Below are 17,842 nucleotides of genomic sequence, written 5' to 3' on the forward strand. Positions count from 1 at the left end.
ATGGCTCCAGCGGGAAGGTAAACGGCGTTTCCGTGCGCTGCTCTGGTTCGCCAGAAGAGGCTTAGTCATGCTGGCCACATGACCCGGAAGCTGTACGCCGGCTCCCTCGGCCAGTAAAGCGAGATGAGCGCCGCAACCCCAGAGTCGGCCGCGACTGGACCTAATGGTCAAGAGCCCCTTTACCTTTAAACTATGGCTTAGCACGATGCAAACACCTGTGGCATTCTATTTAGGGATTTAACAGTTTATGCCCATAAGGCTTTGATGATGACGCCTAAGCTGGTTGGCAAATTCTAAGCATACGCCTCCTTAGGAATGCAAGTCATTTTTTTCTTGCGCTCCATATGCAATACACATTACATTAGAGGAGGATAAAGCATTTGAGTGTCTTCCTGTCTCCTCCCCCCCCCCCCCAGCTGCAATCACAGGATCTGGTGCGCAGGGTCAGAAGCCGGAGACTCTCAGGTTGCTTTAAAAAAACAAACTAACAGCAAGTCGCTAGTCCTCAGGGCTGGGCGGAAAAAAACATACAAGTGCAGGGAACATCTGTGGAGATCTGAGTGCAATCTACTGGGGGGGGGGGAATCACCCTCAACGTGACCCCAATGAAGCAGACAGACCTGTCTCAGACAAGACCACTTGAGTTGCCCCTAATACATGAGAAAGTCTGTTTAAACCAGAGAAAGACCTACACTGGCTCCCAGTACGTTTCCGAGCACAATTCAAAGTGTTGGTGCTGACCTTTCAAGCCCTAAACGGCCTCGGTCCAGTATACCTGAAGGAGCGTCTCCACTCCCATCGTTCTGCCCGGACGCTGAGGTCCAGCGCTGAGGGCCTTCTGGTGGTTCCCTCATTGTGAGAAGCCAAGCTGCAGGGAACCAGGCAGAGGGCCTTCTCGGTGGTGGCACCCGCCCTGTGGAACGCACTCCCTTCAGATGTCAAGGAGAAGAACAACTACCAGACTTTTAGAAGACATCTGAAGGCAGCCCTGTTTAGGGAAGCTTTTAATGTTTAACAGACTACTGTATTTTAGTGCTTTGTTGGAGGCCGCCCAGAGTAGCTGGGGAGGCCCAGCCAGATGGGCAGGGTATAAATAATAAATTATTATACTACTACTACTACTACTACTACTACTACTACTTTTTATTATTAAATAAAATTTATTAGTATTTCCCACACATGAAAAATATCGAAAAATAACAACACACAACACACAAAAACCAACATTCGAAAACTAAAAAAGCAACAACTAAACAACAACAAATCCATATCTTACAAGTTAATAATATAAACACTAAAAACAACAATAAAACATTGACTTCCACCAATCCCATGGCACCTCCTTTATCTCTCATTGTGTCTTCCTGTTTTTCTTATCATCTCTATCCTAACATCTAGATATAAATCCCTCTTTCTTATCCTTTCACTTCACAAGGTTATTCCAGACTCAGCCAGATTTCTGTCCTTGAACCTTGGCTTTTGAGGTATTAGGCACTCCCATTCTTTTTTTACTTCCCTTTTTGATTTTTATCTTATTATGTCTGTCAATTTGGCTAATTCTATTATTAGTATTCTTATTATTATCAAAGTACACTCGACTTGTGACAAATCCTTGCTCCTTACTTTCTCAATCTCCTGCTCAGAAACCAGCATGACGACGACGGACACCTTCTGCTCGTAAATCATGAGCCAGAAGTCGGAGGCGGTGCCCACCAGGGGGGCCTGCGTGGCGATGATGGTGGGGCAGTAGGAGGAGAGGTCTTCGACGCGGCTGGCGTTGATGTAGTCGTCCTTGCCCGACTGCAGGACAATGCGGTTCTTGTCGTAGGGCATGATGTCCTGGTGGCGGTTCTTCATGGAGTAGCAGCGGGCGATGGCGATGGACAGCTGGCGGGCATCTTTCTCCTGGGCGTCCTGCAGCTCCTTCCAGACGCCGTCCAGCTCGCTGGCGCTCCCCGAGGAAGGGGCCGGCTTCTCCAGGCCGCCCACCACGTCCTGGAAGCGCTCCAGCTCCGACAGGAGCCGCCGGATGTGCTCAGGCTTCTCGTAGGGGTCCTTCTCGATCAGCTGCACGGCTTTCGGCTTCAGCCCGTCCTTGGCATCAGCTTTGGTGGGCTGCAGGAGGGGCTGCCCCACGGAGGCCTTGGCGCCCCCGTGCTGGCTCTCGGGGCTGGAGGACAGGAGGTCGTCGGTGGACGAGTTCTGCCGGGGGAAGCGGGAGGCATCGGAGGGGCCCTGCGCTAGTGGGGCGGCCCCGCCGGGCGCCAGAGAGGAGGGGGGCAGCTGCGGGAGAGGCCCCGAGGGGGGCAGGAGAGAGGGAGCCGGCAGGGTCAGGGAAGGCTGCGGCGAGGGCGCCGGCGAGGGCAAAGCAGCGCCCGGCACCACTGCTGCGCCGGGCATCTGTGCCAGGGCAGGGCTGGGTGCGGGGGGGACGTGGTGAGGGAGGGCCTGGCTGACGGGCTGGGGCTGCCCTCCCAGGGGCATGGGGGCCCCTGGAGGGATCTGGGGGGTCCCAGGGCCCAGGGGCGTCGGGCCGGCGCCAAAGGCAACCTGGGCCGGCGATCCAGCGGGCAAGGGCTGGATGGAAGCGAGCGACGGGCGAAGGGGAATCTGCTGCTGCTGTTGCTGCCCGGGCCCCATCATGCCCATGGAAATGTTGGGGGTGTGCGACACGGCCGTGGGGTAGGTCAGGGAGTGGGGAGGCAGGGCGTGGCCCCGAGGCAGCTTGTCGTGGGGCGGCCCAAGCTGGTAGTGTTGGGCTCCCAGTTGGACGGGGTGGCCCTGTCCGAGGGCGGCTTGCGGAGCGCAGACCTGAGCTGGAAAGGGGTGCTGGAAGGGTGGCTGCGGCTGGGGCATTGTGGCCTGGGCCAGGAACTGGGGTGTGTACTGCTGAGGGGGCGGGCCGAGGGGCTGGGGGCGGACCTGCCGGTCCATCGGGGGCTGGAGGGGTCCATGGGGGGAGAAGGCCTGCGGAGGTTGAGCAGAGGAGTAAGGCGGCAGGACCTGCTGCATGAAAGGCTGTGGGTAGGGGAACTGAGCGTTGGGGGTCCCTTGAGGTCCTGCGAAGCCACCCTGGGCAGGAGGAGGAGGCCCTGCCCATTGGGGGAGCGGCCCGGCCATGCCCCTGGGGGCCGTGCAGCTCGAGATGGGGGCCTGGATGCTGTCGACGGTGGTGGTGGCTGGCCGGACCCCCGGCGGAAAGTTGCCGACGCTGTACTGGTGTGGGGAGGGCGCGGGGGGCCTAACTGCCAGAGGGGTGGAGTGGCTGGCCGGGAAGGCCCCGCTGTTGGGGGCCAGCTGCCCCATGCCGTAAACCATGCCCCCCAGGGGAGCGGAGACGGGCATGGGGAGGTGCTGCGGGGAGGTGTGCTGAGGGGACAGAGCGTAGGGGGGCTGCACAGCTGGGCCCCGCATGACACTGGCGCTGGGTGGGTAGGTGCCTGAGGAGGGGGCACAGCTCATCGGTGGTGGGGCTGCCTGGGGGGCAGAAGGCGGCATCTGGTGGGAGGCCGGCAGGTAGGGGGCTTGTGAGGAGCCGGCCGGGACTCTGGGCGGCGGGTAGTGCCTGTGGGGGGCACCTCGGCCCGCCGGGCCGAAGGGAAGCCTGGCCTGGCCCGGCTGGGGGGCAGAGAAGGCTTCCTGGCCAGGGGCCGCTCGCAGGCCGGCGTGGGGGAAGGCGGGGTCCAGACCCAGGGCGGCCAAGGCGTCCGGCGGCAGCTGTGCCAGGTGAGCCCCCAGGACTTCAGGGGGCAGGCTGCGGAGCTCCTCCGGGAGGTCGGCCAGGGAGAGGGAGCCGAGGGGCAGGGGGTCGGGCAGCTCGAGGTCGGAGGTCTTCTTCTGGAGCGCTGGCTTGGGGGTGGTGGGCCTGGCAGGAGGTCTCTTCTTCAGTTCCCTGCCAAGGCAAGGCCACAGAGAAGCCGTGTGAGATGGGCACCCACTCCCAGCACCCCCTTGCCCCCAGAGGGTCCCTGAACAGGGACTACTGTAATTCGCTCTACACAAGGCTGCCCTCGAAACTGTCCCACAAACTCCAGTGGGTGCAGAATGCCATGTTGAGGCTCCTCACAGGGTCTCTGCCATGGGAGCATATTCAGCCAGTGCTTTACCAGTTGCACTGGCTCCCGGTGGAGTATCGGGTCAGGTTCAAGGTGCTGGTCTTGACCTTTAAAGTCCTTTGTGGCTTAGGGCCCTTGTATTTACGGGACCACCTCTCCTGGTCTGCCCCGCAGAGGACCCTAAGGTCCATGAATAATTATAGCTTAAAGGTCCCGGGCCCTAAGGAAGTCAGACTATCCTCTACCAGGGCCAGGGCCTTCTCAGTGATGGCTCCGACATGGTGGAATGCTCTGTCCCACGAGACTAGGGCCCTTCAGGATTTAACCTCCTTCCGCCGGGCCTGTAAGACAGAGCTATCCTGCCTGGCCTTTAATTTGAATTCAGCCTGATCTTTTACTTCCCTTCTTTTCCCTCCCCCCTCCCCTTTTATGAAGATCACCCGCTCTGAGACCCCACAGCTAATTCTCCCCTGGCCTCCTCGCTGGCCCAAGTAGGACCAATTCAGCCAGCTAGCCCTGGGGATTATCTGTTTGACTTTTGACTTTTATTGTTATTCATGCTTTTATACTGTATTTTATGCTGCTTTTATAATTAAGTGTTTTAAAGTGTTTTAAATTTGTTGTTAGCCACCCTGAGCCCAGTTTTTGAACTGGGAAGGGCGGGGTATAAATAAATATTTATTATTATTATTAAAACCCCAGGTGTCTGTATATTTTTTTTTAAAAAAACCTGGTGTTCCGATCATCACCTAAACCAGCCTTTCTCAATCTTGTGACCCTGGATAGTGTTGGAATACAATTCCCATCATCCCGGATTACCCTCGTTTTAACGTCACATTTTACAGTTAAACTTTGGAACTCCCTGCCACAGGATGGCCACCAACCTGGATGGCTTTAAAAGAAGGAGGGACAAATTCACAGAGGAGAAGGCCAACAATGGCTACTAGCCAGGATGTCTCTGCTCTGCCTCCACACCCACCCACTTGCACCCGGAGCCAAGCCACCTTACCTCTCCAGGAGCTGCTGCCTGACCACCTCGGCTCCCTTGCAGGCAGTGTGGGATTTCTCCAGCAGTTTGGCCACTTTGCTCTCCAAGTCGGCGTAGAAATCCTTCCCTTCCTGGGATTTCTTCATCAGGTCCTCGTAAGCCTCATAGGAAGCCACCAGTGTCTGCAAAGAGGTGTTCCACCTGGGGGGACGGCAGGAAAAGAAGGGTTAGGATGAGGAAGAGGGGCGTTTGCAGGACCACCCAGAAAGAAGAAGAAGAAGAGGAGTTTGGATTTGATATCCCGCCTTTCACTCCCTTTAAGGAGTCCCAAAGCGGCTAACATTCTCCTTTCCCTTCCTTCCCCACAACAAACACTCCGTGAGGTGAGTGGGGCTGAGAGACTTCAGAAAAGTGTGACTAGCCCAAGGTCACCCAGCAGCTGCATGTGGAGGAGCGGGGAATCGAACCCGGTTCACCAGATTACAAGACTACCGCTCTTAACCACTACACCACACTGGCTCTCAGAAAGCGCGCAGAGCCAGGAGAGGCATTCACACATGCCTGGGCACAAGTGCTGAGCCGTACCAATCGACAAGTGTACACCCCTTTGCGCGTGTGCGCACGTGCACACACACTCACTTCTCAAGACAGGAGCCCAAGCACTGTGAAATTTAATCCACCATTCTCGTTGCACCCATAATTTCTGGCTGCTGCCTCCCTGCTGGCATCTAGCTGGCAGAACATCAAACTTTTGCCGGGCTGCCAAGCCTCCCACCAACCACCCCTCAGGTTTTGGACACCAGAAATCCAAAAACTGCTTCTCTTCCTCCCCCCGGCCACTCACTTGTGTTCCACCTCTGCCAGGACCTTGCGCACGGCCGCATACTTGACGTTGGCGTCCGTCAGGGCTTTGAGGATGTTCTCCTGGGCGGTCAAGTTCTGTTCCAGGTAGACCTTGATCTGGTCATATTTCTTCAGCTGCTCCTCAAAGAGTTTCTGGACAGAGACGGAGGAGAAGTCAAGGCAAAGCTACGATAGGCTGGTGTAATGAGTATGAGTTGCTCGTGCGTAAGTTGCCGCCTCTCCTGGCTATGTTGCCTTGTTTAAACCTTTCTGTCTGGACAGCCCTTCACTTCGTGGCTGCCTCAGTCACTAGCAGAATCCGTCAGTGGGCGTTTCTTAAACCTTTTCCAACATAAAAGTTGTTTGACGCCAAGTCTCCTCCTACTCTCCCTGCGCAGAAGCCTTCTGCGCAGGGAGGGCGTGGGTAGCGGAGGACCCGTGCTCTCCCCGCTGGTGTCCGGTGAAGAGTCCTGGAGCCCTCTCGCCGATTCCCCCATCTGCCCCCCTTTATCTCTGGTGTTGCGCTGATTTGCTTCCCCATCTGCTGAGCTGCCTCTCTCCCTGCTGGGCCCTTCTCCAGCATCATTAGAGAGCCTCCCCTCCGCCTCTAGCTCCGATGTCAGTTCCCTGACAGCTGGGGAGGAGGGAGAAGGGGATTCGGGGAGAGTGAAATGCAGAGAGCATCTTTTAGGCCTTTGGGTTATCGGAGGTGCGGAGAAAGAGCCACAGCTCAGTGGAAGAGGGTCTGCCGGGCCAGCAGGTGGTCCTGGGTTCAAGCCCAAAGGGCAACTCCAGGTAAGGCTGGGAGAAAACCCTGCCTCAATTCCTAGAGTGCCTGGAGGGTTCCTAGAGAAATTCAACACCCTCTTCTGATTAGACTTTCATTTTGATGGGTGCAGAAAAGGTACAGTGGTACCTCGGGTTACATACGCTTCAGGTTACACACTCCACTAACCCAGAAATAGTGCTTCAGGTTAAGAACTTTGCTTCAGGATAAGAACAGAAATCGTGCTCCGGCGGCACGGAGGCCCCATTAGCTAAAGTGGTGCTTCAGGTTAAGAACAGTTTCAGGTTAAGAACGGACCTCCGGAACGAATTAAGTACTTAACCCGAGGTACCACTGTACCACAATCAAACAAGCCCTCAAACGTTGCCTTAGCTGCCTCCCCATGTGTTCTCTCTACTGAGGCAAGAGGGAGAAGTGCCAGGGCTTTGTATAAACTGGAGATGGATCTGTGAGAAAGACAGGGAAGAGGGAACTGGGAGACACGCCTGTGCCTTCGCCAGAAAGGTTGCTCCTGCTGCATTTCGCTACTCTGAACATAACAGAGGCTTCCGGATCAGGCCAGTGGCCAACCAGATGTCTTTTCTAGTAAACCTGCAAGTAGCATCTGAGCACCAGAGTCCTCTCTCCACTCCTGCATTTTCCAGCAAGGAACGCTCTGTCTCCTGAGACCAGGGCCCTGCAGGAGCTGATTTCTTTCTGCAGGGCCTGTAAGACAGAGTTGTTCTTGTTGGAAAAAAGCACCAAGGCAAAAGCCAGCTCCAGATGGCTGGAATGCAAAACAGGTTTGCAGATGTACTGTTGGAGGAAAGGTGGAGCCTATTCTCTGTACTGAGCACCGGATGTTAGCTCAGTGTGTCATATGACCTGTGCTGGAAGTACAGGGGAGGAGTTGTGACTCTTCTGATGGAGACTGAAGGGTGCAGTCGCATTTCTATGTACTGTTGAGTGACAGGAACAAAACATGTAGAAAGGACTCCTGTCTGTCTCATTTCTCCTCCCTGGGAGAATGCAGGGAGGGAGAGAGAAGCAGAGAAGCAGAGGGTGTGTTCTTCTCACGTTTGAGGAGGATCGCCGGTTTGTTTACCTAGCCTGCCGGGGTCGCAGACGGACGGTAAACACAGAGTATCTCACTCAATTGCCTCGGGGGAGGCCAGGTACCTCTGCCTGTGAGATGAAGATACTAACAGTTCTGCCTGGCCTTTGGCTTGGAATCGACTTGATCCCCTCTTTCCTTTCTTCTTCTGTGATGGAACTCCTATTTGGGGACTTCCCTGGCTTTTTTCTGGCCTATGTAGGACCAGTCTGGATATTTGGCCTTGGTGAAGATTTGACGTTTTCATCCCCAAAGTTTTTGATTTGAGTTTCTACTGAAATGAGGCTGCATTTTAATGTTGTATTTTAATCTTGTTTTTATACATGGTGTTAGCCACCTTGAGCCCGGTCTTGGCTGGGGAGGGCGGGGTATAAATTATTATTATTATTATTATTATTATTATTACCATTGCTTTTCTTGGGAGAAAAGCAATGACAAACCTAGACAGCACCTTAAAAAGCAGAGACATCACCTTGCCAACAAAGGTCCGTATAGTAAAAGCTATGGTTTTCCCAGTAGTGATGTATGGAAGTGAAAGCTGGACCATAAAGAAGGCTGATTGCCGAAGAATTGATGCTTTTGAATTATGGTGCTGGAGGAGACTCTTGAGAGTCCCATGGACTGCAAGAAGAACAAACCTATCCATTCTTCAGGAAATCAGCCCTGAGTGCTCACTGGAAGGACAGATCCTGAAGCTGAGGCTCCAAGACTTTGGCCACCTTATGAGAAGAGAAGACTCCCTGGAAAAGACCCTGATGTTGGGAACGATGGAGGGCACAAGGAGAAGGGAACGACAGAGGATGAGATGGTTGGACAGTGTTCTCGAAGCTACCAGCATGAGTTTGACCAAACTGTGGGAGGCAGTGGAAGACAGGAGTGCCTGGCGTGCTCTGGTCCAGGGGGTCACGAAGAGGCGGACACGACTAAACAACAACATGACAACCATGGAGGCAGAGAACAACTGACAACAGCCAACAGCCCTCTCCTTTGTGATTTTCACTAATCCTCTTTGAACGTCATGCAGTTCGTGGCCACAACTACATAACTTGCCCGTCTATTTTCCGGGGGGCTCTTATATTCTTATGATTCTCTTTCCCATCAGCTTCAGGAGGAACTGGGTGGCAATGGTGGTGCAGAACGGCTGACCGGACACCCTGCCTCTCTCCCTCCCAGCCGCCCACCTTCATCTCAGACCGATCTGTCGTCACCAGCGAGGTGGTGATGTCGTCCTTCTGGATCATCTCGCGCAGCTGCTGCTCCAGGGAGACCCGCTGGTCCTTCATCTCCTGCACTTTGGCCAGGATCCGCTTCAAGGTCTGCATTGCCTGCTGGTCGTCTAGGGAGGAAAGAGACAGACAGGGGCTGATGGGATTTGTAGTCCAAAAGACATCTCCAGGGCAGCAGGTTGGCAAAGACTGGTTTTATTTTTTTTTATTTTTTTTTAAGGTGCAGGATTTCAATTACTGCACCAGGATTAATTCTAGATTACAACAAAGTGGACCTGTTCCCATACTCTGGTCCTGCATTTTTAAAAACAGGCGTTGAATAATTCCTTCTACCGAAAGGGTGGCCCCGGAGTCGAATGGCCTACAACCAGTGAGCTGGGACCCACAACCTGATCTCAGGTGTGTGGCAACAGCAGCACTATCATCAGGGTAAAGAGAGAGAGAGAAACTTTAAGAAGCAGGTTCCCCCAAATGTATGTTTGGGTTGCAGGAGGATCCTGGATTTGAAATGGCTGAAGGAAACTGCTCTAGAAATCAGTCTCTGCAGATCCTGAAACATCACCACAAGCTGCCATGAAGCTCACCGCTTGACCCTGTAGACCTGAAGGAGCGTCTCCACCCCCATCGTCCAGCCCAGACACTGAGGTCCAGCTCCAAGGGTCTTCTGGAAGTTCCCTCCCTGCGAGAAGTGAGGTTACAGAGAACCAGGCAGAGGGCCTTCTCGGTGGTGGCGCCCGCCCTGTGGAACGCCCTCCCACCAGATGTCAAGGAGATAAACAACTATCTGACATTTAGAAGACATCTGAAGCCCTCTATTGGGAGTTTTTGAATGCCTGATGTTTTTGAATGCCTGATGGCATCAAATCAAATCAAATACAGTGGTACCTCGCAAGACGAATGCCTCGCAAGACAAAAAACTCGCTAGACGAAAGGGTTTTTTGTTTTTTGAGCTGCTTCGCAAGATGATTTTCCCTATGGGCTTGCTTCGCAAGACGGAAACGTCTGGCAAGTTTGTTTCCTTTTTCTTAACACCGTTAATACAGTTGCGACTTGACTTCGAGGAGCAACTCATAGAACGCAGTGTGGTAGCCTTTTTTGAGGTTTTTAAAGACTTTGGTGATTTTTGAAGCTTTTCCAAAACTTTCCTGACACCGTGCTTCGCAAGACGAAAAACATCGCAAGACGACAAAACTCGCGGAACGAATTAATTTCGTCTTGCGAGGCACCACTGTATTATTATTATTATAAGGGTGGTTGTGAGGATAAAATGGAGAATCGTGCACACCGCCTTGAACTTCTTGGAGGAAAGACAGGACATATATGTAATAATGGTCTTTATATAGGTAAAGGTAAAGGCAAAGGACCCCAGGATGGTTAAGTCCAGTCAAAGGTGATTCTGGGGTTGCAGCACTCATCTCGCTTTCAGGCCAAGGGAGCCGGCGTTTGTCCACAGACAGCTTTCCGGCTCATGTGGCCAGCAGGACTAAACCACTTCCGGCACAACCGAACAGTGTGATGGAAACCAGAGCACACGGAAACGCCGTTTACCCTCCTGCCACATTGGTACTTATTTATCTACTTGCACCGGCATGCTTTTGAACTGCTAGGTCGGCAGGAGCAGGGACCGAGCAATGGGAGCTCACCCCGTCGCGGGGATTCAAACCGTCGACCTTCCGATCGGCGATCCCAAGAGTCTCAGTGGTTTAGACCACAGCACCACCTGCATCCCTGGTCTTTACATAGCTCTGCTTAGCAGGGGAGGAGAATGCAGCGGGGGGTTCCCCCATATTTCAGAGAGTGTAGAATCACAGAATTGTAGAGTCGGGACCCCCAAGGGTCATCCAGACCAACCCCCTGCAATGCAGGAACCGCAGCTAAAGAATCCATGATTCACGGTGCCTGTGGGCTCAACCGGCAGGAAGCCGTAACAGAGAAGAGACGGCGGCAACCGCCTTCCTTGTTCTCCTCACCTTCCGTCAGGCTGGGGGTGGGCAAGGCGGCCCTCACTTGCTCCAGGGGGCCGCTGAGCAGCCGCAGGTTGCTGATGTGCAGGTTCATAGCCTTGTGGAGCTCCGTGTTGGTGAAGCTGGCCTTCTCGTGCACCTCCATGTACTTGGCCCATTCCTTGGCTACTTCTGCCAGCCCGGAGGAGGGCGGGGTGGGAGGGGAGCCCTGCTGTGGGGGCAGCTTTCCCCCCAGCGCCTCTCGCAGCTTCTGCTCCTGGGCTTCGTCCTCATCCAGCAGGTCCTTGATCTCCTTCAGAGACGCTTCGACGTCCGTGAAAACGCCAGAGAGCGCTGGAGGGGAGAAGAGGGAGAGATTTTGAGATTTCACACCATTGGCGGGACTGCCCATCCGTCCAAATCCCTTGCGCCTTTGCAAGTCTCCCCACGCTCCAAACTCTTAGGTCCCTGATCTCGGAGGCTTAAAGGGGGAACAGGACCTTTTCCAAGTCCCCCAATGCTTCCTTTTTTATATATATAATTTTTATTAAGAATTTCAGCATAACCATTTATCAAAGACATATCATCCTCATTTCCCAGCCCCTCTATTTTTCCCTCCACCCTCCCCAAGAAAAGCCCACCCCAGCCCGGAGTTCCTTCAGCTCCTCTCTCTGGTTTTTCAGCACGTTATTCTCTGCATATTGACAAAAGAACTGTGGGCAAGGGAAGCTGATGGACTATATGGAACTGGCGAAATCGACGCACAAGCTCCGTGATAAGGACAACTGTGACTTTAAAGGAGAATGGGAACCTTTTACAAAGTACTTAAAAGAAACAACAAAATGAACTGGGCTCCTTGGCAGGTTTTGAATAAACAAACACAAATTTAATATTGGTAACCTATAGACAGGTAATTTAAGGATCCCAATGCTTCCTTCTTAAGCCTACAAGACGGGGGACTTAAAGGAGAAGAGACTTGGAGGAGAACAAAGAACAGCCTATTGGATCAGGCCAGTGGACCATCTAGTCCATCATCCTGTTCTCACAGGGGCCAACAAGATGCCTGTGGGAAACCAGCAAGCAGGATTCGAACACAGGAGCCCTCTCCCCTCCTGCAGTTTCCAGGAACTGGCATTCGGAAGCATTGCTGTGGGGGCAGAGCAAAGCCTGCATCGTGGTAGTAGCTAATGATAGCCCTATACGCCATGAATTTGCCTCATCCTCTTTTAAAGCCATCTATAATGGTGGCCTCCTGTGGCAGGGAGTTCCACAGTTTAACTGCGCTTCTGTGTGAAGAATTCCTTTCTTTTCTCTGTCCTGAATTTTCCAACGTTCAGCTTCACTGAACGTCTATGAGTTTTAGTGTTATGAGAGAGGGAGATAAAACTTTTATCTATCCACTTTTTCCACGCCATGCCTGATTTCATAAACTGCTATCACGCCACCTCTCACTTTTCCTCCAAACTAAAAAGTCCCAAACTCTGCCACCTTTCTGTATAGGGGAGTTGCTGAATCCCCTTGATTGTTTTAGCAGCCCTTTTCCAACTTCTCCTCTGGAGGCTCAAGAAGGAAGCTCAGGAGCCTTTGCAAAGGCTTCTTTGAAATAGCTCACTCCTGCCTGTGAGCTGCTTCAAAGGGTGCTTTTGCGCAGCAGCAGCAGAAGAAGAAGAGTTTGGATTTGATATCTCGCTTTATCACTACCCGAAGGAGTCTCAAAGCGGCTAACATTCTCCTTTCTCTTCCTCCCCCAGGTGAGTGGGGCTGAGAGACTTCAGATAAGCGTGACTAGCCCAAGGTCATCCAGCAGCTGCATGTGGAGGAGTGGAGACGCGAACCCGGTTCCCCAGATTACGAGTCTATCGCTCTTAACCACTACACCACACTGGCTCACACAGCTGTGATCGCTGCTCAGTGGAATAGGTAAAGGTAAAGGCACCCCTGACCATTAGGTCCAGTCATGGCCGACTCTGGGGTTGCGGCGCTCATCTCGCTTTATTGGCCAAGGGAGCCGGCGTACAGCTTCCGGGTCATGTGGCCAGCATGACTAAACCGCTTCTGGTGAACCAGAGCAGCGCGCGGAAACGCCATTTACCTTCCCGCCGGAGCGGTACCTACACTTTGACGTGCTTACGAACTGCTAGGTTGGGAGGAGCAGGGACTGAGCAACGGGAGCTCACCCCGTCATGGGGATTCGAACCGCCGACCTTCTGATCGGCAAGCCCTAGGCTCAGTGGTTTAACCCACAGCACCACCCGTGTCCCTTGGGGGGATTCTCTAGGGCAGGGGTCTGCAACCCGCGGCTCCAGAGCCTTTTGCCGCGGCTCCAGGGCGGATACTAGCGAGGGGAGGAGGCGCATTGTGCGCCCCGACACTCCCCACTGTGGCAGGCGCTGTACTGGCTGTGACGTCGCATGGGGGCGGTTTTGCGGCTCCCAGTTTTTTCCCCCTCGGAAACGGGTCCAAGTGGCTCTTTTTGTCTTAAAGGTTGCAGACCCATGCTCTAGGGGAAGCTAAGAGGCAAGGGGGGCAGCGGGGAGGGGGTTGGCAGGAGCAGGGACCGAGCAACGGGAGCTCACCCCATCACAGGGATTCGAACCGCCAACCTTCTGATTGGCAAGTCCTAGGCTCTGTGGTTTAACCCACAGCGCCACCCGTGTCCCGCTCAGTGGAATAGCAAGGATTAGATCCTGCCGCCTTGGCTGTGCAATCTTGCAAACCAGGATTAAAATCCTGTCCTCCACCCATCGGCTGACATCGCCAAAGACATCAGCTGATGGGCATGGTTTGGGGGAAATGGTCTTGCAGGCCAAGACTGGCCCAGAGGGTGCAGGTTCCCAACCCCAGTGTATAACATTGTTGTACGTGTTCCAACATAAAAGCTTACAGTCAATTACTATATAAGTTTAAACAAGCAGTTAGTCCCTCAGCAACGCCATCACAAGTTCTCCACCAGTGAAAAAACCCTGAGCGGTCTCTTCTTTGCACAGACATACACACCCCATCCCCAGTCCCATAAACTTACCCTGCATGGACTGAACAAGGTTTTTCACGGTCTCTGGGCGCACGCTGAGCGCTGCGCATTTCTCCATCAAGACGGGCGGGATGTGCTTGTACATGTCCAGGTTGTCGACCGTCTCGGGGTCCAGCTGCAACGAGTCCATGAATTGTCTACAAAGAGAGAAGCGTGGCAGGAGGGGTCACACGGCAGAGATTGGATTATCCCATCCCTAGGCGGAGCCTCAGAAGGACTGGAAATCAACAGGCATCCCCAAACTCGGCCCTCCAGATGTTTTAGGACTACAACTCCCATCATCCCTAGCTAACACGATCAGTGGTCAGGGATGATGGGAACTGTAGTCCCAAAACATCTGGAGTTCGGGGGTGCCTGCTATAACACAAACTGCTTTTTAAAAGCCTTATTTATAGCCACATCGGAGAAACTGACTTAGCAACTTTGCGTTCTCAGAGGGGAAATTCCAAATATGACATCTTCTGGCGCCATTTTTATTACCATATTGGCCTGAATATAAGAAACTCCAGCGGGTGTAAGACTCCTTACGGGGTCCTCGCCGCAGGATCATATTCACCCGGTGCTCTACCAGTTGCACTGCCTCCCGGTGGGGTACAGGATCAGGTTTAAGGTGCTGGTTTTAACCTTTAAAGTCCTATATGGCCGAGGACCCTCGTACCTACGGGGCCGCCTCTCCTGGTATGTCCCATGGAGGACCTAACGGTCTTCAAACAAAAACATATTGGAGGTCCTGAGCCACAGGGAGGTTAGGCTGGCCTCAACCAGAGCCAGGGCTTTTTTTTTTTTTGGTGGAACACTCTGTCCCAAGAGACTAGGGCCCTGCGGGACTTGACATCTTTCTGCAGGGCCTGCAAGACAGAGCTGTTCCACCAGGCCTTTGGTCAAGGCACAGTCTGACCCCCTCCTTTGGTAATCCTCACAGAACTCTAGCCCAATGGCTGCCATGAATTTGATTTTGAATTGATTTTAAAATGAATTGATTTTAGAATGTTGTGTTACTTTTACTGTTGTGAGCCACTGTGAGCCCGGCTTCGGCTGGGGAGGGCGGGATATAAATAAAAATGCATGATGATGATGCGGCGAGACCACCCCAGTGACCCGTGAGCAAAGAAGCAGCCCCCCTCACCCCACCCTCCACGGTGGCTTCCCCCAGTCCCAACTTCAGGGTCCCAGATCCCGGGAGCCTTAAATACGTACTCCAGGACTTCGTTTTTGGCGTCGATCTTGGCCATCACTTCTCTCAGCAGCTTGGCCTTCTCTTCGCTGCAAGGGAAACACGGAGGCTTATTCTATACAGCAATACCTTCGCGAACGTCCGCCTTGTCTAGCGTCCGTTCCAACTAACGTCCGTGGCAAACCCAGAAGTACCAGAACGGGTTACTTCCGGGTTTGCCGCTCACACATGCGCAGAAGCACAAACCGCTTTGCCCTGTGTCCTTTTCGGCTAAAGGCCGGGGCTCCGGAACGTATCCCGGCCGCAAAGCGAGGAACGACTATATGTTAGGTCCGCAAGCTGCATGTATTCCATCAGCTTAAGTTGCCATTCTTCTTTGGTTGGGACCTCACTCATTTTCCATTTTTGGGCTAGCAAAACACGAGCCGCAGTAGTGGCATACATAAATAGCCTTTTTTGACACCTGGGTATTTCCGTCTGAATTATCCCCAACAAAAAGGACTCTGGGTTTTGGGGTTTTTTTGGAAAGTACTTTTAAACATTTTTTTCCAATTCATTGTAAATTATTTCCCAATGCTATTTTACCCTTTAACAGGTCCGCAACATACGATAGAACGTACCTTCATCTTCACTGCATCTCCAGCACTTGTAGAATAAGAGAACAAGAACATACGTTTAAAGAAGACTGGAAAATGTTTATTGAATATATGGGGGGGGGGATTGTGTGCACTTGAAAACGTCGGCAGCATTAAGATAAATCCAACTGTGTAAATAAGTTTTGATGGGTGTAATATGGAATACTGAATGGTTTAGTTTATGTAAAATATGCAGGGATTTATGTTATGCAAAATGAACCATGGAAAGAGAAGAAGGGAAGTCATTGGTATTTTAAGGTTGTTTAAATGAATATTCTAAAATGTAAAACAGAAAATTTAATAAAAATCATAGGAAAAAAGAGAAATACAGAGGCTTAGAAGCAGTCGAATGGGCAGCATATTTATTATTATTAATATGATTATTCAAAGGGGGGGAATTCTACAGGGTAGCGCAACTGAATTAAAGGTCTAGTTCCTACACTGTGATGAACAGACCTCCAGTTGATGCCTAAAGGAGTTCCTCGCCTACAGACTGCAGTGATCGACTGGGGGTGTAAGGAGCGAGACAATCTCTCATGCCCTATCATGGCCCATATCAACTCTCTCTTATAGATAATAATTTTCATTGTTTTCAATTTTACATTTTAAAAAAAAACAACATTTTACAAACTTTTAAATATCCGATGACTTCCCTTCTTCTCCTTCCATGGTTCATTTTACATATCACACATTCCTGCGTATTTTACTATAACCATTCAAATCAGTTTTCTGCTTTAACATCCATCAAAAATCATTTGTTGAATTTATCTTAATGCTGCCAGAGTTTTCAGCTGTATGTACTCAATAAACGTTTTCCTTCTTTAAATATACGTTCTCCTTGCTCTCTTATTCTGTGTGTTAAATTTGCAAGTTCTGCATATTCTGTAAACTTAAATTGCCATTCTTCTTCAGTTGGGACCTCGCTCACTTCCCATTTTGGGGCTAACAAAACATGGGCCTCAGTTGTTGCATACATAAATAAACTTTTCTGACACCTAGGAATTTATGTCTGGCTTATTCCCAATAAAAAGGGCTCTGGGGTTTATTTGTTTTTTAAAGTAATTTTGAACTTTTTTTTCCAGTTCATTATAAATTATTTCCCAATACACTTTTACCTTTTTACATGTCCGCCACGTATGAAAAAAAGATTCCCTCTGCTTCTTTACACTTCCAACACATATCTGATTCTGTTTTATATAACTTAGCCAATCTAGTTAAATACCATCTATGGATCCTTCTCAAATAATTCTCTTTCAATGAATAAAATGCAGTAAATTTCAGGTTGCTTTTCCGAAGTTTCTCCCGGAAGTTAAAATCTAGGCACATGTCAACTCTTGGCCCACAATACTCCCACCCTCTTCCTGTTTAGGGTTCTTATTTTTTGCTGTTTTATCGTGTTTTGAATATTCTGTTGGAAGCCAGCTAGAGTGGCTGGGGAAGCCCAGCCAGATGGGCAGGGTATAAATAATTCTTCTTCTTCTTCTTCGTATAAATAATAAATTCTTCTCCTTCTTCTTGTTATCAATCCTCCCATCTTGACCCTTTAATCTCCACCTGTTTTCCTGCAGCCCCCCCCCCCCATGGACCTGGCAGGCCAAACAGTCTCCCAGAATGCAAAGCAGCTGCTCACCTGTAGAGCGAGGAGGCCTCATGGGCAGCCATTGGAACCAGCTTGGCAAAAATGTCAGGGCCTGTGACAGCCGGGTCTGTGGGGTTGACGGGAAGGGCTTTCACCAGAGGAGCGCCTGCAGATGAAGTAAATATTGGGTTAATAATATTGGGTTAATAAAGCACTTGGGGACAGAGAGTTGATTCCTAAAAAAGGTAAAGGTAAAGGACCCCTGGACGGTTAAGTCCAGTCAAAGGTGACTATGGGGTTTTGGCGCTCATCTTGCTTTCAGGCCAAGGGAGCCGGCGTTTGTCTGCAAACAGTTTTCCGGGTCATGTGGCCAGCAGGACTAAACCGCTTCCGGCGCACCAGAACACCGTGACGGAAACCAGAGCGCACGGAAATGCCGTTTACCTTCCCGCAGGAGTGGTATCTATTTATCTACTTGCACTAGTGTG

At 51.7% G+C, this 17,842-nt stretch overlaps 1 protein-coding gene across 1 annotated transcript in view; it reads right to left on the minus strand.

Annotated features, from left to right (window-relative positions):
* PTPN23 (protein tyrosine phosphatase non-receptor type 23) overlaps window positions 1–17,842 on the minus strand; it is a 57,886-nt gene that overhangs the window by 10,654 nt on the left and 29,390 nt on the right. The window contains exons 13-20 of the mRNA XM_080973965.1: window positions 17,406–17,520; window positions 15,164–15,229; window positions 13,958–14,103; window positions 10,963–11,289; window positions 8,948–9,102; window positions 5,888–6,039; window positions 5,065–5,244; window positions 1,624–3,892 (exon numbers count right to left, since the gene is read on the minus strand). Coding sequence (XP_080830091.1) covers window positions 1,624–3,892; window positions 5,065–5,244; window positions 5,888–6,039; window positions 8,948–9,102; window positions 10,963–11,289; window positions 13,958–14,103; window positions 15,164–15,229; window positions 17,406–17,520 — 3,410 coding nt within the window. The remainder of the gene's footprint in view (window positions 1–1,623; window positions 3,893–5,064; window positions 5,245–5,887; window positions 6,040–8,947; window positions 9,103–10,962; window positions 11,290–13,957; window positions 14,104–15,163; window positions 15,230–17,405; window positions 17,521–17,842) is intronic.

The sequence above is a fragment of the Podarcis pityusensis genome (genome assembly GCF_964106645.2).
Source record: "Podarcis pityusensis genome assembly, chromosome: 12".
NCBI classification, from domain to species: Eukaryota; Metazoa; Chordata; class Lepidosauria; order Squamata; family Lacertidae; genus Podarcis; species Podarcis pityusensis.